Source organism: Gymnoscopelus braueri (genome assembly GCF_963280865.1).
Source record: "Gymnoscopelus braueri genome assembly, chromosome: 10".
NCBI classification, from domain to species: domain Eukaryota; kingdom Metazoa; phylum Chordata; class Actinopteri; order Myctophiformes; family Myctophidae; genus Gymnoscopelus; species Gymnoscopelus braueri.
Genome location: NC_137611.1, coordinates 8,021,067 through 8,043,272, shown reverse-complemented (window position 1 = coordinate 8,043,272; position 22,206 = coordinate 8,021,067). Strand labels below are relative to the sequence as shown.

The 22,206-nt window shown below is 42.1% G+C and overlaps 2 protein-coding genes across 4 annotated transcripts in view; both read left to right on the top strand.

Annotated features, from left to right (window-relative positions):
• Nucleotides 1-623: 623 nt before the first annotated feature.
• On the top strand, nucleotides 624-2,627 carry LOC308092755 (broad substrate specificity ATP-binding cassette transporter ABCG2-like; the record flags this gene model as incomplete). The annotated part of the gene is made up of 1 exon (XM_080438857.1): nucleotides 624-2,627. One exon carries the CDS (start codon nucleotides 624-626, stop codon nucleotides 2,625-2,627), a length of 2,004 nt encoding a protein of 667 aa, XP_080294983.1.
• A 7,579-nt stretch (nucleotides 2,628-10,206) lies between these two features.
• Nucleotides 10,207-22,206, top strand: part of LOC308092940 (chymotrypsin B-like) — a 26,941-nt gene continuing 14,941 nt past the window's right edge. For 2 of the 3 annotated variants that reach the window (XM_080439103.1, XM_080439101.1), the window contains exons 1-2: nucleotides 10,207-10,332; nucleotides 11,061-11,135. In XM_080439103.1, coding sequence (XP_080295229.1) covers nucleotides 10,290-10,332; nucleotides 11,061-11,135 — 118 coding nt within the window. In that variant the 5' untranslated portion in view covers nucleotides 10,207-10,289. Of the gene's footprint in view, nucleotides 10,333-11,060; nucleotides 11,136-11,732; nucleotides 11,846-12,671; nucleotides 12,752-22,206 lie in introns of all 3 variants that reach the window. The other variant, XM_080439102.1, reaches the window with a different exon arrangement.

Sequence of the window (22,206 nt, the reverse complement as noted above, 5' to 3'; positions counted from 1 at the left end):
AGGCCTAACCAGGCACAGGGGTTAAAAAATAGCCTCGACTAGAAACCCTAAACACAATGCAACTGTTTCATGTTTTTGATACATTGTTTTTTGTATTGTCCCTGTTAAATAAATATGAATACAAATATGGGCAAGGTTTCAGCTTTATTTGAGCCCCTTTGACTCCCATGATAAAATGTAAGTTAAATATTTCATAAAAGTATATAACAGCTGATCGGTCTAGCTGCTAAACTCTAGCAGTATGCAAGACATAGCTTCCAGAAACACATACACATTGAAATACGCACAGACAACCCCTCAAAAAGGACGAATCTTGTGGATCTCGGACTTCATGTGTACAGCCTGTGATGTCATTTCCGCATGACATAATAATGACACATGACTCCATATTTAAACAAGATTTCAGCCTGATTTCAGCCTGATCAAAGGTCAGATCCTCATATGTGAAAGGTATTTTAGTTAGTGACAGTGACCCTCCTTGCACGCCTATATATATTTCTAAATTCAGCGATATATTTACTGTTCTCTTGGATCCGGAGTGAAGAAGAGATACACATCCACCCCATTGGTTGTGGCTTTTCCCCAAGTCTTTCTAAGTTGGGGTACTCTCTACAGAGAGGGTGATGGATGGAGCCAATCACACGCACTTTGCCATGGTGGAAGGTCTTAACACCAATGGGACAGCCCTGTCAAAGGTCCTGACAGATGTGGAGCTGGCCAATCAGCCGCCCGGCTCCACTGTGAGCTTTCACAACATCCAGTACAAAGTGCTGCTTAAGTCCGGCTTCCTCTGCAAGAAGACCACACCCAGAACAATACTGGTGGACCTCAATGGAGTCATGGGACCCGGTCTGCACGCTATTCTTGGACCGACCGGAAGTGGAAAGTCCTCTTTCCTGGATGTTCTCGCCGCCAGGAAGGACCCGGCAGGTCTCTCTGGGGAGGTTCTCGTAGACGGAGCTCCACAGCCTCCCAACTTCAAGTGTCTCTCAGGCTATGTGGTTCAAGATGACGTGGTGATGGGCACGCTGACGGTGCGGGAGAACCTCAGTTTCTCTGCAGCGCTGCGCCTCCCAGGCTCGGTGCCTCAGGGGGAGAGGGAGGCTCGTGTGAATCGCCTGATCAGAGAGCTGGGACTCACCAAGGTGGCCGACTCCAGGGTGGGCACACAGCTGATCCGGGGGATCTCAGGCGGGGAGAGGAAGAGGACCAGCATTGGCATGGAACTCATCACCGACCCCGCTGTTCTCCTTCTGGACGAACCCACCACAGGCCTGGACGCCAGCACTGCCAACTCTGTCCTGCTACTGCTGAAAACGATGGCCAGTCATGGACGCACCATCATCATGACCATCCACCAACCACGGTATTCCATCTACAGGCTTTTTGACAGCCTGACCTTGTTGGTTAGTGGCCAAATGGTGTACCACGGGCCTGCACTAAATGCTCTGGACTACTTCACCAACATTGGCTATTCCTGTGAACCTCGCAACAACCCAGCAGACTTCTTTCTAGACGTCATCAATGGAGACTCTACTGGCACCAAGATGCAGGGCTCTGAAGAAGGCTCTGAAGAACTGGGCTTATTTAAGGAGTCGAGCAGCCCCGCACAGAGCATTGAAGAGTGCCTGGTGGAGCAGTACAGGAACAGTAGCTACTTTAGGGACACGCAGGCCGAGCTGGAGCGTATCAGCCAGTGTAAACGGTCCGTCACCCCGCCAACGTCCCGCACCGTCACCTATAACACCTCCTACTTTCACCAGCTCCACTGGGTGCTCAAGAGGACCATAACGGATCTTGTGCGAAATCCACAGATCGCAGTGGCCAAGCTGGGAATGAACATTTTCCTGGCTCTCATTGTGGGTGCTATTTTCTTGGACGTCAAAGATGACCAGAGTGGGATCCAGAACAGGATGGGAGTCCTCTTCTTCATCTCCACCTTACAGTGTTTCAATACTGTGACTGCAGCTGAACTCTTCATCACTGGGCGGAAGCTCTTCGTGCATGAATACATCAGCGGCTACTATAGAGTGTCTGTTTACTTCCTGTCTAGGATCCTGGCCGACGCCATCACTTTGCGCACCGTCCCCAGCTTCTCCTTCTGTTGCATCGTCTACTACATGATCGGTCTGAAAGCCACAGCTTCCGCCTTTGTCATCTTCACACTGACAGTGATGGGGGTCGGGTACACTGCCGCAGCCATGACCATGGCCGTGTCAGCAGACCTGAGCGTGGTCACACTAGCAAACATTTTGATTATGATCACCTTCGCCTTCATGATGATCTTTTCTGGTCTGCTCGTGCACCTCCCCAGCGTCAACTACTGGCTGGCCTGGGCCCAGTACATCAGTATTCCTCGCTATGGTCTGGCTGCCCTCCAGATCAACGAGTTTGTGGGTTTGAAGTTCTGCGAGAACCTTGTGATGCCCAACGCCACCATGCCCCCTGACTCGACCAACGAGAGCCTAGCTGGTCTAATATGCACAGGGGAACAGTACCTGGACTATCTAGGAGTTGAATACACCACATGGGATCTGTTGGCGAATCATGTGGCTCTGATTGTCATGGCTGTCATCTTCCTCATCATCGCCTACCTGAAACTACGCTGCATCAAGAAGTTTACGTAAGATGGCTTCCTCTGGAACAGTTCATTGTTCTCTTCAATGAGAAATATTCAAGTTCAGAAACAATGAATATTGTATACAAATAGATAGATGTTCTGCCATGAAGGAGTGTGCCTTCATGTATTGCCGTGGTTCTCAACCTTTTCTGGATTAGGGCCCGCTTGAGTGTTCTCAACCCACCCATCAGATTTTTTAAATATATGACTCAAGTGGTCACTTTCATTGATGAAATCAGTATCACTCAATTGTCACACCTGTTGACTCCCGTTTGTCCAAAGACAAACAATAGGAAACCTATAAGTGTTCGGAATTGGAAGTGTTAGGCCTACTTTCCCATTCTTGTTCTTGAAAAAAGTATTTCACCCACTTCTTTACACGTGTAAACCTATGACTTGACAATAAATATGATTCTGATTCGTCTTGTTATCTCTCTACATTGAAACAAATTCCAAATCAACTGCAAGATGGTTTTGGCAATAAATGATTGAATATTAAGTATTATATGAATATTCACATTTCTTAGAATAGCCTATTAATATATATATATATATAATATATTTAAAAATCTCTAAAAAACAAATTTCAACAAATCTTTAAGACCCCATGCATGTGTTATACCAACAAAAAGCAACAACAAAACTTATCGACAGCCCTAAATATATGACAGAGATTGGTTGCAAATTATTTAACTAAAGTTAACGAGGTCATGGAATCCTTCACCCCACCACAAGAGGGAACCGAAGGAAAGGGCAACGACTTTCCTTGCCTTGGATAGACGGTGACTGCAGTAGAAGCCTAATGAAAAGGAGAGGTGAGCTACTGAAACAATCATTAAAGTCTATTTTGAACAGAAATGTACCCATACAAGTAATACATTCCATAAGAAAGGCCAAATTCTTTATCAGTGTTATTGAGAGCGTAAAGGAGAAAGGGGAAAAGGGTTTGGCAGTAGGCTACATCAATAAAGTAATGTGCAGACAGAAGAATCAGAACAAAAAATGCATGATGTACAGGTTAAGGATCCCTATGCCCAGAGTCAGATCAGTCTCATAATTAATAAATCCACAAGTCCTGGTTTGAATCCACACAGGGTGATTTTAGAATAAACAAGTTCTGGTTTGAAAGTGTTTTTCGGATCAGCACTACAAATGCTCTGCTTCACATGTGTGTCTCAAATCGACAGTTTCAAATGCTCTGCTTCACATATGTGATCTCAATCCACTATTCCAGATCGTTCTGCTTCACAAATATAATTATCTATTTATCTCCAAATCACTCAATTTACAAATTAATGCACACTTAATTAACTTTGCAAATAAAACATCTAATAACAAATGAAAAAGTAATCTACAAATGATGTTTTGTTCCCCCACACACGTCATATAAATCCACCATTCATGCAAATCGCTTCATCATGTGCATTACAAACTGCTTCTCCTTGGTGAACCTCCTCGGTGCATTTGTGAGAAGTCCCCGAGTGGCAATTGTCTCCTCTATAGAAGCCTAATGCCTAATACCTCTAGTATTGATACATCTGCAATTCCCCATATGGAGAACTCTAACGTCATCAATATGACATCCTACTACTGACATCAGGCCTGGACTCAATATTTGGAACTCCATATGAGTATAAAAGGGACATAGTTGGTTTTGTCGTGTTCTCCTCTGCGCTATTATATTCATGCTTAATACTACTCTACAGAATAAGGACTGCAAGGTGTGTTAGAGCTGTTTACAAAGTCATGATTTAGGTCACATTTAGGTTCAACATTTTGAATATATTATTATATTATTATATAATTATCAAGGGAGGAGAAAATAAATGTCAGCAGTTGGTTACTGTGGGTGTGCTTTTCTCAACTTTTCTAAGTGAAGCGATAATTTTCGGGAACCTAAGCTGACCAGTGACCACAATGTCAGGGTACATAGAGTCACTTTGGTCCCTTCGCTTTGTCTATTCTAATTACGCAAAGGTGTTAAAACCACCCTGTTCAAGTAAAGCACCCGCCTTTCACACATACATCATGTCAACATGTTTACAGCAAACAGCTAACTTTCCAACCGCAAATGCTTGCAAGTGTTGATTTTACTTGCATGTTCTTAGAGAGACCTGAGTCACATAGTGAGCGTATGCCACCATTCAAAAACTAGAAAAGTGCAATCCTTGGAGCGCAGATCTCCACCAGGCCGGGTATGCTACCCAGGGCCTGGCCGGAAAATGTATGTGATACATCATGCACCCAGCATGCACCCAGAGATAATGTGTACCAATTTGTGTGAATTTGGACAAAATCTGTAGGAGCAAAACTGGCACAAAATGGTGGAAAACCTAGTCTGGTACAAACGGATGGTGCTCCGGCATCTGCCATCAAACCCCTGGAGCTTGTTCAGAAAGCTGCGGCTCGTCTGGTGTTCAACCGCCCCAAGTTCTCCCACACAACCATCCTTCTCCGCTCTCTACACTGGCTCCCCGTAGCGGCTCGCATCCAGTTCAAAACCCTGGTGCTAGCCTATAGGGCAGTGAAAGGAACAGCTCCTTCCTACCTCCGGGCTATGGTCGATGCCTTGCCTACACCCCTGCCCGACCACTTCGGTCTGCCACCTCGGGGCGACTGATTGCCTCGTCACTCAAGGGTCCTTCTGGCCGATCCACACGGTCACGACTCTTTTCTGTTCTGGCCCCACAGTGGTGGAATGAACTTCCCACTGATGTTAGGACAGCAGAGTCACTGCCCATATTTCGCCGCAGGCTGAAAACTCACCTCTTCAGGAAACACTACCCTTCCTCTCTGCCTGACCTACTTGTTGTTAACTAGTTGTACGAACGCTTGTTTTCTATTGCTGTATTGTTTATTGGATTATTGGATTGTTTATTGGATCTTGTTTAGTCGATACACTTATTTGTTTTAGCTCATGCTCATTTGATTTAGCTATTTTGTCTCATCTGTTTAAGGAAATAGGTAGCTGATATATTGCACTTTTACCTTAGCGCTAGGTATACTCTTGGTTGCTTGTTTTTGCAGAAAATGCACTAAAGACTTCTGGTGATTAGTAGTTTTCGTTCCCTACCTATGTTGAATACACTTATTGTAAGTCGCTTTGGATAAAAGCGTCTGCTAAATGACTGTAATGTAATGTAATGTAATGTCTAAATGGAGAGTTGCAACATCATCCAGGGAAAAACAAAACTTTCATTGTATGACCTACGGTTCAAGAGTTTTGTTCAAGAGAATGTTGTGGTGGCGGTTCTTCCTGGGCCTAGTGGGAATGCATGATCGGTCCAGCGGTGCCTGAGATTAGCTGTTCATAGACGGATGGACAAGCAAACGATCGGTCAGGAGCGAAAACATAATCTCCCGCCATCGGCCCTCCGCCCCGGCAGATGTCAACATGTAACGATGTCAACAAGACCACACACTGGATCTGATTAAATACCCCAAAATAATCATAACAGACAACCTGGCAATATATCAAAAGTACTGATCAATATTTTGGGAAGCTGATTATATAACCCAGATGGCAGAGGAATGTTGGGAGGTCATTGGCCCAAGAACGTACACTGTCGAGGGCCTGTGTGAGGCATGAGTTTTAATCAGGGGTCTTCAACAGGGGGTCCGGGACCCCTAGGGGGGTCCTCAGAGTAACTACAGGGGGTCCACCAATTCTTTGTGTGATGGGGAACATTAGCCGAAAATAGCAGATCTACAAGCTTGTGGATCGGCTATTTTCTGAGAGTTGGTGTAGAGGGGAAAAGAGCAGACCAAGTACAGAGCCAAAGGTCAAGTTTACTAAATATTGAGGGTTAAAAGGTTAACTGTCTGAAAATACACATTAACTTGAATCCAACATATTAGTAGAAAAGGTAATATGTGTCAACTATGAAGCCATCTATGAAATGTATAAAAAGTTGACACACACACACACACACACACACAAATGGGTGAATGCACTGAATGTAATGCACATTGTAAAGCGCTTTGGTGAAAGGTGCTGTGCTATATCAATGCACCCTTTACCATTTAAAAGTCATTATCATGATTGTAGTTCATGTTTTCTTTTTGCCTTTTAAAAAAAACATGCCATCTTTTCATCTGGTTTTGATGAGGAAGATGTGAGTATAACAGCCTCAGTTATTTAAGAACCTGTGGCTTAAACCACCAGCTGATACAGGAACCACACGACACAAACGGAACCTGTTGACAGCTAGAGGCTTGATGAGAAAGTGTCACGATATGAGACAAGTGTTGGACCCAAGGGCAGAAGCAGGCAGGCAAGCCAATCAAGTTCAATGATGATTTATTATCAAACTCTCATAACAAGGTGGCAATAAAGCAGGACATTCAATGCAGGACACACCATGAAAACAACTATAATCTGTCAGGTGAACACTGAACACAGGGAGGCTTAAATAGACACAGGACTAAGAAGACACAGGTGAACTCAAAGACAATCAACCTAGGGATTGGCTGGGAGACTAACAGGACACAGGTGGAGAAACAAGTAATCACAGGGGGGTGAGACAAGACAGGTAGCAAACACTAGGGCAGACTGGAAACACTAGGAACATAACTATACAATAAAAGTATAAGGAGAACAGGAAACAATAGGAACGGTACATAATAAGATTCAAGGATCCTGACAGAAAGAGGCAGAGAAAGATGAAGGAACTTTATAGTTTATTGTCACATACAGTACAATACAGCTGGCAGCATTATTATAGGCAGTGAAACTCCTCGACTGTGTGGATAATGGTAAAATAAAAATAAATAAAGAACAAAAGAAGAATTTAAAAGTTTAAAATGTGTATGTTTGTATGTATGTATGTATGAAACAGTACCACATCTGGCCTTACACAGTCAGTATTCTTTACAGAACTGTATGGGTCATCCAGCCCCTCTTATTCAGACTGCTTCATCAGCTGTTTATATCCCATATCCCAGAGGGACTGCTTTGGAATTGGTAGTTGGTTGTCTAGCAACAGCTGTGCAACAGCTGGTTGGTACCGCGCAGCATCGTTCTCAACATGCACAGATAGTGTGTTTGTTCACAATCTGCACCGCTAGTTGCTTACCTAACTATTGATATAACTAAAGACTGGAGGCTACACCATTTTTAGACTCTACGTCTTGTTAGCGTTCCTGCTTTTGCTCATGCAGTTCTCGTTCCCGTCCCTCTTTCCCAAATCGAAGGACGAACGAAGGAGGTACAAAGCTCTTTTGGTACATTTAGTCACTTTGTAGTAGACTGAGAGAACGAGCCCAATCGATGGTCTTGAAGGAAGGATCCAAACCCAACCGCCCGGATTCGTGCGGGGCTTCCTATTGCTTCACCAATCTATGAGGGGCGGCCATAGCTGAGTGGTTAGTGAGCCCGCCTAGGGAGCCAGAGGCCCTGGTTGCCCCAGGTACAATTCCAGGCCACGCCAGCATATGTGTCGATGAAATGAAATTTGTCCCTGAGCAAGACTCTTTATCCCTAATTGCTCACAGGCCCTCATTGGAAACAAGCCCGCAAGGACTTTCATGAACGTCCTGTTAAAAGGAATTATCTTATGTCCCCGCCTAAAAAGTGAAAAAAAACTGCTTGTATCTTTTTTGATCTGCAGTGACACACGCACGCACACGCACGCACGCACACACTTGCCCGCACACACACACACACACACACACACACACACATACACACACATACACACACACTTGCCCGCGCACACACACACACACACAGACAGACAGACAGACAGACAGACAGACAGACAGACAGACAGACAGACAGACAGACAGACAGACAGACAGACAGACAGACAGACAGACAGACAGACAGACAGACAGACAGACAGACACACACACACACACACACACACACACACACACACACACACACACACACACACACACACACACACACACACACACACACACACACACACACACACACTTGCCCACATGTAGCAGCCCTACCTCTCACTGTGTCTTACCACAGTCTTATAATTATATATAGTTTAAGGGTGTTAACTTGCTAAAGATGAGAAGTGCACAGAGCCTCTTTGTGACTAATATCAGTAACATGATGCTACTTCCTCTTTCCATCTCCCCTAACACGTTACATTTGAAGAAAATTCACAATTTAACCACTTAAGCCCCAGCATCTGTATTCTGTGGAAAACTTTCGCAGAAAATAGCAGATCTACAAGCTCACAAGCTTGTAGATCGCTATGTTCAGCAACAATATTTTATGTAGAGCGAAAACAGAACAGTCATTATTGTAAAAAATATTATAAAATAAATAATGTATAAATAAAACACTCGCACAAATTTATATATTATTATTATTATGAATTATCTTTCCTGAAATAGGAAACGAATCGGTCCAGTGGTTTGCCAGACACACACACACACACTCAAGGACCACTTTGAAAATCCCTGGTGTAACTGTACAGCTCATGGCGATGAAAACAACTGGAAAATAGGTGCATTATTAATGATAAATACATGCATTTATAATAAGATTCTGTCAAGTGTGCACAATGTATTTTATTCATGTCCGCTCCTGATTAACCTCTGGACAAATTATTTTGACACAATGTCCAAAATATTCACAATCCCTGTAACCATTTCTCCACATACTGCTATCTTTGGGATTCCAGAAGACTATGCCAGGTTCACTCCCAGACAATTAGAGATTTTGGCTTTCACCTCTTTAATAGTAAGACGCCATCTTCTTCTCCAGTGGAAGTCTACTAAACCACCCTCTAGTACCCAATGGCTGAGAGAAGTAATGTCCTTCGTAAAATTAGAAAGGATAAGATATTCTACCAGAGGTAATCTAACTACATTTCATAAGAAATGGGATCCTTTCCTGACATTTTTTAACTCCATCTAATCCCCATGCACTTGCAGAATGACCGAGCCCCCCCCCCACTCTCTTCCCCTCTCCTTCTTTCCCCCTTTACCTCCTTTCCTATATCTCTCTTTCTATTTGGTCTTTGTTTTTATACTCTGTTTTAAAAAGCAAAATTATGTACCATGCTCTTCTTCTTGTTATTTTAATTGTTCCTTTTTCTGATGTCTGTTATGTTTGTTTGTTTAAAAAAAAAGAGAAAACATTTAAGGAAGTAGGCAAGACTAATGACCATATGCTGACAATTTTCATTTCATGTATGCTTAAAACAAGCTTGATATATACGATCATACTGAACGAAATGACTTTGTACCTAACTTTCAATAAAAATATTAATGAAAAAAAAAAAGTGTGCACAATGTAGAGCGTTTTGAAACCACCACGTATGCAGCTTACTTGTGGTGCACATACATAGAAGGTAACATGTGGAGGCTTAAAGTGGCCTACAATGATGCATAGATATTTGTAATTTTTTTCTCGCATTCCTAAGCCAATAATTTGCGTGTGCGTGCGTGCGTGTGCGTGTGCGTGTGTGCGTGTGCGTGTGTGTGTGTGTGTGTGTATGTGTTTGTTGATGAGAGCTTACTTTCAGAATATCATTGAGAAAATAAACCACTCCCTGATGAATACATAATGAGTAGAGCTGACATTTGACAACTACACAGATATAAGACAGTAAGTGTTGTTCAGTGAAGGTCCAGTTCAGACTACAGACTAACTGGAACTCAGCATCATATCAGTGTGTGTGTCCTGACAGCTACAGATATGAATGAAATAACCCTGCTGTTCCTGCTGCTATGGAGTTCAGGTAGGAGATTTTAGAGATAGCAACACAAAAAGGGGGATACAATTCACCAGTAGAACCTGGAAATGTTTAACATTAGTCTGTGCTTGAGGTACATTTTTTGTAATGTACAGTTTTGTCATAGCCAGTGTTGCCAGATTTTACGAGACAAAAAATGTCTATGAACAGAAGCCCAAAAGAAGCGACTAGGCTATGGCTATTTGAGAATAGCTGATCTACAACTACTTGTAGATCTGGTATTTTCAACAGCAACAAAAATCTTTAAAACAAACAGCAAAAAAAATACATATTTTTGAAATATTTTTGAAATATTTTAACAAAAAAAAAAATCTTGTATGGGGGTTCCTGGCAGAAGATATTTTCAGATGGGGGGGTCTGCGGACAAATACATATTAATCTGGGGATCTTGCCATGAAAATGTTTTAGAACCACTGGTTTAAACAACAATAGGAAGCAAGCCCAAATCAGCAACTGCACTTTAGAAACAAGCCCCAAAAAAACGCAACCCGCAACTATTAATAATCACAAGCAACTTTACAGAAAAAACAAGCCCAAAGTCGCTTATACTAAGCAGACATGGCAACCCTGGTCATAGTCCTAGCATCTAATCCTCGCCTTCTCGCTCTGAGTATTAAGTAATTAAGTAATTAACGATATTTAGAAGAAAACATGACTTCACCACATGAAATTGTGTTGACATTTTAAGTTGTATTGCTCCATGTTTTCAACAGGCACAGATCCAGCATCAGTAGTCTACGTAAATTCCCCTGAAGAAGTGACTGTCCACAATGGAACCATAGGCAGAGGTTGGTAGAGTAACCAACAACTGTACTCAAGTATTTGATGATTTATACGAGTTGATGATTCATATTATTCATACGATTTATTGTTTAAACAATCATAGCATAATGTCTGAAATATAAAATGATAAATGCTTGCCTAACCGAAATAAACAAAATATAAATCAGCCACTTGAAAATTCAAATATGGCCTGAAAACCATATCACCTTAAATAAAACAACAAACAATATATATTTTCACTTCAGTTGACACCGTATGACAAAGTATAAAACAGGGGGTAAGTGGTTAAGGCTCTGTAATACTATAATGTGTTTACTAAACACATTATTGTGTATAGTGCATATTCATCATATAGATAGTAGGTTGAATCCTATATTAGAATTGACTAGTGGGTGGGTTGACGTTGACGGCATGTCACAAACGTAACATGCAGACTGGCGTTGGTCTGATCCACACCAAACGTGGCACAAACACTGATCTGCCATCAGAATAGCCACACCAGGGCCCAGGTGTGGGTGCCACAGGCACTGAAAAGCGGCCTGAAAATCTAGTTGATTTAAATGTAATGAAGTGTTTTACCTTTGTATGTGTGTGTTATTCAGCCTGTGGTGTTCCTGCCATCAAACCAGTGGTCAGTGGATGTCCTAGTTATGGATTAGGTATCAACGGTGAGGATGCTAAACCTCACTCCTGGCCTTGGCAGGTCCCCCTGGTGGTACGTATACAGTACATCACCCTCTCTGTTGTTATCCACGCTGTCTTGCTTTTATATCTCACACTGTCGTACAATCATCATCATATCAAAGATATTATATAGTATATTCAAAGATTTGCACAAATTTGCTCATGATTTTTCAAAGATCGACAAGCTTATAGCGCGGCACGAAGTGACGTGCTATAAGCTTGTATATGAATAAAGATAAATCCTAATGTTGCTAATGAAACCTTTTTGTTGCTAAATTCTAATGTTGCTAATGAAACCTTTTTGTTGCTAAATTCTAATGTTACTAATGAAACCTTTTTGTTGCTAAATTCTAATGTTGCTAATGAAACCCTTTTGTTGCTAAATTCTAATGTTGCTAATGAAACCTTTTTGTTTCTAAATTCTAATGTTACTAATTAAACCTTTTTGTTGCTAAATTCTAATGTTACTAATGAAACCTTTTTGTTGCTAAATTCTAATGTTGCTAATGAAACCTTTTTGTTGCTAAATCCTAATGTTGCTAATGAAACCTTTTTGTTGCGAAATCCTAATGTTGCTAATGAAACCTTTTTGTTGCTAAATCCTAATGTTGCTAATGAAACCTTTTTGTTGCTAAATTCTAATGTTGCTAATGAAACCTTTTTGTTGCTAAATTCTAATGTTGCTAATGAAACCTTTTTGTTGCTAAATTCTAATGTTGCTAATGAAACCTTTTTGTTGCTAAATTCTAATGTTGCTAATGAAACCTTTTTGTTGCTTAATTCTAATGTTGCTAATGAAACCTTTTTGTTGCTTAATTCTAATGTTGCTAATGAAACCTTTTTGTTGCTAAATTCAGACCACCTGGGGCTCTCATTTCTGTGGTGGATCACTGATCAACAAGGACTGGGTTGTGACTGCTGCCCACTGCGAGGTCAGGTACGCATGCACTCATGCACCCACACACACACACACACACACACACACACACACACACACACACACACACACACACACACACGCGCGCGCGCGCACACACACACACACACACACACACACACACACACACACACACACACACACACACACACACACACACATGTATGTATGTGCATGTATGTGCATGTCTCCTCTTTGAGTTAAGCACACCACCATTTTATTGTTTATTGTTATTTGTCTTTTTGCATTTTTAGTACATGTCACCGTGTAATCCTGGGTCAGCACAATCTAAAACGAACATGCAACATCCAGAAAATTAGAATTGGAAAGGTAGGCGGTTTGTTTTATACGACATGATGACACTGTATTACGGACATAACATACACATTATGTTGTTACATTTGTTATCAGAGTCATCTCCATTACCTGCTCGCAGTTTTGCACGTTTTCGTTTGCATACCTTTTTATGTTCGTGGCTACAGATTGTAAAACATGGTTGAAGCCAGACATTCAATCTACAACAAGCAGCAACAACTAGCTTTTTGCACATCTCTCCAATAACAGCTAAGATTAATGTATAATTACACTGGTAGGTCTTCAATCACCCAGAGTTCAACGCCGAAACTCTTGACTATGACATCGCACTGATCAAGCTGCAACGCCCTGCCCAGATGAACAAGCGTGTGTCCCCCGTGTGTGTGGCTGAGACTAGAGACAACCTCACTGCTGGCATCAAGTGTGTGGCCACTGGCTGGGGCCTGACACGCTACCGACGTGAGTGAACGACAGGAAACCCACTTTTCATCCCTTAACCACAGATTGGACCATTTAACCAGTACAGCCAGTGATTTAGAATAGAGTAGGGTGTGTACACGTGTACGGCTACTGCAGAGCAACCTAATAGAGTAGATTAACGTTCAGCATTTAGAATAGAGTAGGTTGTGTACGGCTACTGCAGAGCAACCTAATAGAGCAGATTAACGTTCAGCATTTAGAATAGGGTTAATCAACAATTGTCAATTACTGTTATATCAGTTTGAAACGTCTTCTTCAGAATAGAAAACAAATGTAAAATTCAGCACTTCAATGATTGATTTTATGAAGAGTAACCAAGTTAGACCTGCTCCACATTTCATCACCTTGAATTTTTCTGGCAAATATCAAATGTCTTCTCAAAAAGGATAACAGTAAGAGGTTCAAGGTTCTGCATTGTTACATATTGTGTACAAGTCCAGCATATCCTCATTATAGCAGCAATGCAACAATAAGTAAGATAGCCACTAACTATTTAACAAGACTGTGTGCAATAATGCCACTGCTTCATGTGGATCTAGGATCTCGTGTGGCCAGTCTGTGACAATATGACATATTTGACACATCTATGGCATACTATATCTATGACACATCTATGACATCCTATGTATCTATGACATACTATATGACATATCGCTTATGACTCCATATTTGGGCAAGATTTCAGCCCCGATTCAACAGTCGTTCACTGTCTTAGTGAGCCAATGACCTCATCCATGCCCAAATGTGGGCAATCCCAGCCGCTTTGACTTCCATATAAAAATGGAAAGATATTTCAAAAGGTGTAGATAGAACATTCTGTGAACATGATTTGGTGTATTCTACGTTAGTGGCAGTGAATGAATCCTGTGTATTTTTTCCCAGCTCCCAGGCTACCTGACACACTCCAGCAGGTTTGTGTGCCCCTCATCGGCTTCAGGGATTGCAACAATTACTTTCGGATCACCCCTCGGATGTTCTGTGCCGGAGCTGCTGGAGCTGACACCTGCAATGTGAGTGTAAAGTGCAAATACATACTCCTTCCCAACACCCACACTTTTCTTCAGAAAGGGGGAGGTGATATAACTACACATTGATGTCATTCCGAGCTTCGGAAAGACGGTCTCACAACTTTTCCTCGGAACCTGTGCATCTCCAGATGATGTCCTGACTCTCCGAACTATAGTTCGGAAAGCCTTTCCGAACACATGAAACTCAGAGGAGTACTTACTCTTCACAACCAAATATACCTTTTTTTCGCCCACCAGTTGCTCAACCTTTGAAGCCTTGTATTAATGTAGATTTTTTTTTGTGTTGCATTAATTCACAGAAGAATACAAAAATAAAGACAATACTTGAATACTTGAAACCACAGCGTCCCTATTTTGGGCATGTCATTTATTGTCGACTTATTTTCAGAAATAGCCAGCGTTAGGCAAGTTACTTTAAACAAGTAAGTTAGTTACTACATTCAAAGAGTAACTAGTAAGTTACTTTACTAGTTACTGCATTAACCCTTTAAGACCTGAGGCGATTCTTTAAAAAAAATCTAAATCCTAACAGTTTTTGGAAAAAAATCTAAACTTTTTTTTTTTCACGATTTTTCAAAAATAGCAGATCTACAAGTTCATAGCGCGGCACTCGGTGCCGTGCTATGAGCTTGTATATCTGCTATTTTTGAATAGCCAAAGACATCTAAAGTGACACAGATGCGTTCCAGGTATTAATGGGTTAAAAAAGGAGCTAGTTACGTTACTGTTACATTTTGCTTCAACATTAATGTATACATTTTCATGTTGCTGAATGAAGCACAAGATGACAACTCTCAACTTTCATCTAGGATGAAAACTAGTAGATAAAGGAACAATGTCTTCAACAACAACATTGAAATCATACATTTTCTGCTCTTCTTTTTGGGCTCTAGACTGAAGCAGACGGCTCAACGTGATCTTGATGTGTATTGTGTGTGTCAGTAACCGTAACACGTTACCGAACCGGAAAAAAAGTAACTAGTTATGTTACTAGTTATCGCAAAAAGTAGAAACCCAACACTGGAAACATAGACATCAAAGCTTGAGCTTCGAGGTTTGCTCTTTTCAAAATAATTTAGCAAAGTGTTGTGGTCTAAGTGGTTACAAACATAACTGCTTGTTGTTTCAGGGTGACTCTGGTGGTCCCCTGGTGTGTAAGAAGAATGGAGCCTGGACCCTGTATGGTTTGACCTCCTGGGGTCACGCTGGCTGCCCTACCAACATGCCTGGTGTGTACACCAACGTCCCCAGCCTGCGTGCCTGGATGGACCGGACCATGGCTAACAACTAAACTAAACAGCTGTTACTCTACTTGGCATAAATACAATCAATAATACAATCTGTGCAAATGTCTGGGCGTATTTGTCCTTGATGTGCAACTTATTTGAAGGGATAAATGCTTATTGCTGAATAAATCTTGGAATTGTAGGTGTATACCAGTGGTCAATATCTTTTTCTTGGAGCTGCTTCTTCTTCCTAGAGAGGCTATGTAGTTGATTTGCTGTATATACTGTATTCATAGAGAGGATCTAAACTACTACTTCCTGCAACATTGTGTCAAGAAAGTCCAAAAGTTCTTAGGATAATTCCTTTTAACAGGACGTTCATGAAAGTCCTTGCGGGCTTGTTTCCAATGAGGGCCTGTGAGCAACTAGGGGTTAAGAGTCTTGCTCAGGGACACATTTCATTTCATCGACACATATGCTGGTGTGGCCTGGAATCATACCTGGGGCAACCAGGGCCTCTGGCTCCCTAGGCGGGCTCACTAACCACTCAGCTATGGCCGCCCGAGAAGATGAAGATGTCTATGGTAAAGACAGTTCACCATAGACATTATATTTCACTGTGACACAAATATTTACAGAAAATATAAAGTATCAGCAACAGATCAGGATAACTTCAGTGTTAAATTTGGGGGGCTAAGAGTGTTAAAGGCTAGGTAAATATGCTAGGTAAAGGAATAAGAGTGTTAAAGGCTAGGTATTGTAAATATGCTAGGTAAAGGAGTAAGAGTGTTGAAGGTTAGGTTAAGATACTAGGTAAAGTATAAGTGTATAAGTGTTCCATGATTGACAGAGATAAGCAGGTCTCCTACCTAGATCTAAGAGGTAAACACACAAACATCATGCATCTTAGGCTAAATGATACAGACACATCTGTTAACGGTTGCTGGCTGCTGGTAACGGCCACATATACATATACTGTTGGGCAGACACATCTTATCTCCGTATTTTTTACTTTTTTCGTAAATTAATGCCTATGTCAAATTAAAGCCTTCTATGTCACACAAAAGTATAAGTCTTAATTTAACTCTGAGACAAAATGGAACCTTACGGGTCCATTTGGTTCAATTTGAACACAGAGGAGCAATGAACTGGAACCTTCCCCTCTACCCATGGCCAGATTAACACAGCGGCACCGGCACCGGCTCATGCTGCCTCCCAGGGCATGAGGCTCGGTTTAGCGCCCACACAGACACACGCACACGCACACGCACATGCACACACACACGAACACGCACACGCACATGCACACACGCACACGCACGCGCACACGCACACGCACACACACACACACACACACACACACACACACACACACACACACACACACACACACACACGCACACACACACTCCCCACAGCACCATTCAACTATACTGTTTTTCCCTCACATCCTGCCAATGCTGCAACAATGCTAGTGACATGTTGGGCGTGTCTCATCAAGTTTCAGTTTGTCATGTGGTTCCTGTATCAGCTGTGGTTTAAGCCACAGGTTTCTGAATAATAGTTTAGGGGGCCCCTAGCCATGAGCCTTTGTGTGAATTGTCACTGGGCTTAGTCACTAATGTCAATAACAGAGCCCCAAAAGTCCTACTGAAACCTGAAGGAATAGCCTAAACATTCTGTTACAAGAAAGAAACCCGTATGGTACCTTTTAAGTTTATCTATAGGACTTAAGAGGGGTATTTGAAACACAAGTGCAAAACAGCATTGGAAGCTCTAAAATCCTGTTGAGATGCAGGTGTGTTAACACATTGGGTGCCAGCATTTTTTCATAACAACTTACGTTGGGTGCCAGCATTCTCCCCATTGACTGCGCTTTGCTGTTTAAAGCTCTAGACTCCACGAGGAGCAAATCCATGTAAAAAAAAACATCCATTCATGTTGCACGATGACCCTGGCTACAGCCTGGAACGATAACATTTCACTCGCGAGTTACAATGGGGGGGGATCGCGCATCGCGCATGACCGGTTTTCCCCACCGGAAACAGATTCGGAGATATAGGTGTTTTAAAGAAGGAAATAGGCAGGAAGTGGATGGGAGCCATGTTTTTTTTTCCGGTGATCTATCTGGCCTATCCTTCTCAAGATCACAATGGGTACTCCCAGAGCTGCTCTAGCCCCGCCCGTGTGGAGAAAAACGAAAAAAACAAAAAGACATATTTCACGGTCTGGACCGTGTTCGGCACCGGACCGCTACTCTGCGCAAACACGGTTCAGACCGTGTTTGGCACCCGATGTGTTAATATGGTGTTGGCGCGTGTAGCCTATGAATGTGTACTGTAGATCGTCTTGCAGTTGAAAATAGTTATTGTGATGACTGCAAGTCAGTATACCTGCCGGGTGTGTGTGTGTGTGTGTGTGCGTGTGTGTGTGTGTGTGTGTGTGTGTGTGTGTGTGTGTGTGTGTGTGTGTGTGTGTGTGTGTGTGTGTGTGTGTGTGGGGGGGGGGGGGGTTAAAAGTCTATGCCAGGGGCCCATTGTCTTATAATCTGCCTATGGAATCTATGATCGCGTGTAGCAGCGTGGCTCATATCTCAGTGGTTAAGATGTTGCATTTCCCAGACCCAGGTTCGATTCCTGGGCGTTACGCGTGCATGGTGCACACACCTTTGATCCCATGGAGATATAGTTTGATGTACTCTGAAACTCAGAAGCTGTCAGCCTGGCATGCATGCACAGCTCGACTTTTCCCCCCTTATGTTGCACTGCAGTAACCTAATCACGCAGCACGTCATGCTTTTCTATCCTGTTCAGTGCTGAGCACGGGGCTTCTCGGATCCACTTGTGTATTATCACACATACGCCCCCTCACTCTTGTGGTCAGCTATGCAGACCGTGTGTGGTGCCTCTTTGTCTTTCCGTGCAGCTTTGGAGTTGAGCACATCACTACCACTGTTTCTTGGCTTCCTTTTCTCTACTTTGACAAGAAAGAGAGTCTAGAAACAGCATGGCCTCCCTGTCCAATCTTTACTTATATCAATAGTTAGGTAAGTAACAAGGTGTGGAGTTTATGAATAAAGCAACTATCTCTGCACGTTGACAATGAACCACTCTGTATTATATTGACTTTTGGAATCATTTGACAAAAGTCAGTAATGTTCACGACCGCTCTACAAGACCACCACCACGTTACAACTAGGGGGAGATCCACTGACCTGGTTCCTGTCAGATTAAAGAGGAACATTGGACAATATACATTCATGTACACAGCAACTATAGCATGGAATGGGTTACCTGCATATCTTAAGAGTAACAGCTCCTATGTTTCTTTTAAATCTTCCCTAAAGGGGCGTTTAAGAGGAAGCAAACTATGGGTCTAGATTTGTTCTAAAGTGAATTGAAATGCCTGTGTTTTCTTTGTCAAGACTGGTGTTTTACTTAATTTCATAATAGTTGTACATGTTGTTAGGTATTTATATTGCTTTTGTATTTTGTACTGTCCCCCCACCCACCTGTATTCCTCAGGTATACCCCCTGCCCCCTGTGTGGAAGGCACAGCCACACTTTTCACAGCTAAATGATTTATTTGATCTTTCTGAGACTCGCCTGTACAGTAAAATCAGTCGTTTAACTCTGAGACTGAACAAATTGAACAAAATGGAACCTTACGGGTCCATTTGGTTCAATTTGAACACAGAGGAACTGTGAACTGAAAAATGGAACCTTTCAATTCCCAAGTGGCCAGTCTACCCAGGGCCAGATTAACACAGCGGCACCGACTCATGCTGCCTCCCAGGGCATGAGGCTCTCTCTCTCACACACACACACACACACACACACACACACACACACACACACACACACACACACACACACACACACACACACACACACACACACACACACACACACACACACACACACACACACACACACACACACACACACACACACACACACACACCCTCCCCACAGCACCATTCAACATATGCCGTTTTTCCCTCACATCCTGATAATGCTACGACAATGCTAGTAACATGCATGGGCATGTAGGAGTGCAATCATGCATAATGTGATTTAAACCTGCTTACAGAATGGGTCCCATGTGCAGCCCATAGACATTACAGGTGGTCTTTTTTTAATTTAAAATGAGAGAATACCCACATCTCCACAAACTGATTACATGCATACGTTTGGGTGAATGAGATTCACTGCATTCTATTATAATTATTATTATCGTTATTATTTTTCATAATAGTCATCTTTATAGGTATATTTGAATAGAGCTGCTACAATGTCTTCCTCCCACTCACTCTCAGCTATTCAGACTTTGATCCACTGACCTGGTTCCTGTCAGATTAAAGAGGAACATTGGACAATATACATTCATGTACACAGCAACTATAGCATGGAATGTGTTACCTGCAAATCTTAAGAGTAACAGCTCCTATATGTTTCTTTTAAATCTTCCCTAAAGGAGCGTTTAAGAGGAAGCAAAGTATGGGTCTAGATTTGTTCTAAGTGAATTGAAATGCCTGGTTTTTCTTTGTCAAGCCTGTTTTTGGGCGGTGAAACCGCCCCTATATGTGAGGTTTGGACATTGCACCCCCCCAACCCTGCGCGGTGATTGGCCACCAGTGTACCCCCCTAACCCTGCACCGTGATTGGCCAATCACAGTCTATTCAGGACTGTGATTGGCTAGTGAAACATGACACATGTGCATAGCCCTATAAGGACTATGCACTTAAAAAAAACACATTTATGGTTATCTTCAGGTATACCCCCTACCCCCTGTGTGGAAGGCACAGCCACACTTTTCACAGCTTTGACTGTCATGCACAAGGAGAGTTTTTGTGCCATCGGGTGCACGGACTTGAGTGCAAATCTACACAAACACACATCACATCATGCATCACTATATAATTTGCACACCCCACACTCATATGATCACATACATTTTAGGCATGTATTTATATCGTAGTTTGTCTATTGAAACAGGATGTCCTGTCCTATTGGCCACACATCCTGTGGAAATTATGAAGAGGTGAGATGATGAGTCACAAATAAAGACAGCAGCTATCGTTCAGTGACAGTCCAGTTCAGACTAAAGTGGATCCCCGTACCATATCACTGTATCTGTCAGCTAGACTCAGATATGAATCAAACGTTGGTCTTCATTTTGGTCTGCAGCTCAGGTATGTAATTATGTGTTTGAATGGGTGAATGTAATGTTAAATGGTGCATGTACAGTATATAGTGTCTTTCTACAGCGTGCTTTGCTACAGTAGAATACTGATCAAAAGTGAGTAACAAACAAACAACTTGAAAAGGAAAGAAGCAAGCACTCATGAGACGAGTTTTCGAAGTACAATTGTACAGGGTGCACGGTTCAGGCGGATAAAGTTCACAGAAAAGAATACCAGCACTCACTTAAGTCTATTTAGGCTCTTATTTATTTTAGGTCATAGCTCCCCAGCAGCAGCGTCAACCGGACGTTGGCGTGCATCATATGGCTACGGTATTATAGAGCTGCATTTTCAAAGGACAGGGTCACTTGAGGACATAAGGAGATAAAGTTCTACCAGCTAAAGCATTGGTTTGGTTTGGTTTGGTTACGGTAGCTACAGTAGTTGTGGTTTCCATTCAAAACTCTGTGGCAAGATTACTCACTAACACAAAGAAACGAGACCATATTAATAATAATAATACACTTTATTTGTATAGCACCTTTCATGACATGAAATGCATTTCAAAGTGCTTTACAGAGCAAGAATACAATTACAGTTACAACTAATTAAAACAATAAAGCAAAAAGAAAAGCAAAAACATAAAACAACATTAAAATAATAGCAAAAGGGCAGTAAATCAGGCAATACAGCCACCCTGGCTGCCCTACACTGGCAGCCTGTGAGCTACAGAATTGATTTTAAGATTGTATTGATAACTTTTAAAGCCCTACATGGACTGGCTCCCAGTTACATTGTGGACTTGCTAGTGCGCCGGCTTAGATCCTCGGATAGGGCCCTCCTGGATCCTCCCACAACTCACTTTGTCACCCACGGGGACCAGGCTTTTTCGGCCCGGGCACCGTTGCTCTGGAATGCCCTACCCATGGATCTTAGGTTAGCAGAGTCAGTGTCCTCTTTTAAATCGCTTTTGAAAACACATCTGTATATAAAGTGTTTTTCCTAAGGATTGTTTTATGGGTAAAAATGCTGTTTTTTAAATGTTTTTATGTTTTCTTATTTAAGTTTTTTCTCTTGCTGATGTTTCCTGTTTTTAACATGTATGTAAAGCACTTTGTAACTATGTTTGGAAAAGTGCTAAATAAAATTAATTAATTAATTAATTAATTCATTAAGGTGATCAGGTATTCTCTGTTGACGAGAAAGTCCAACGCATGCAA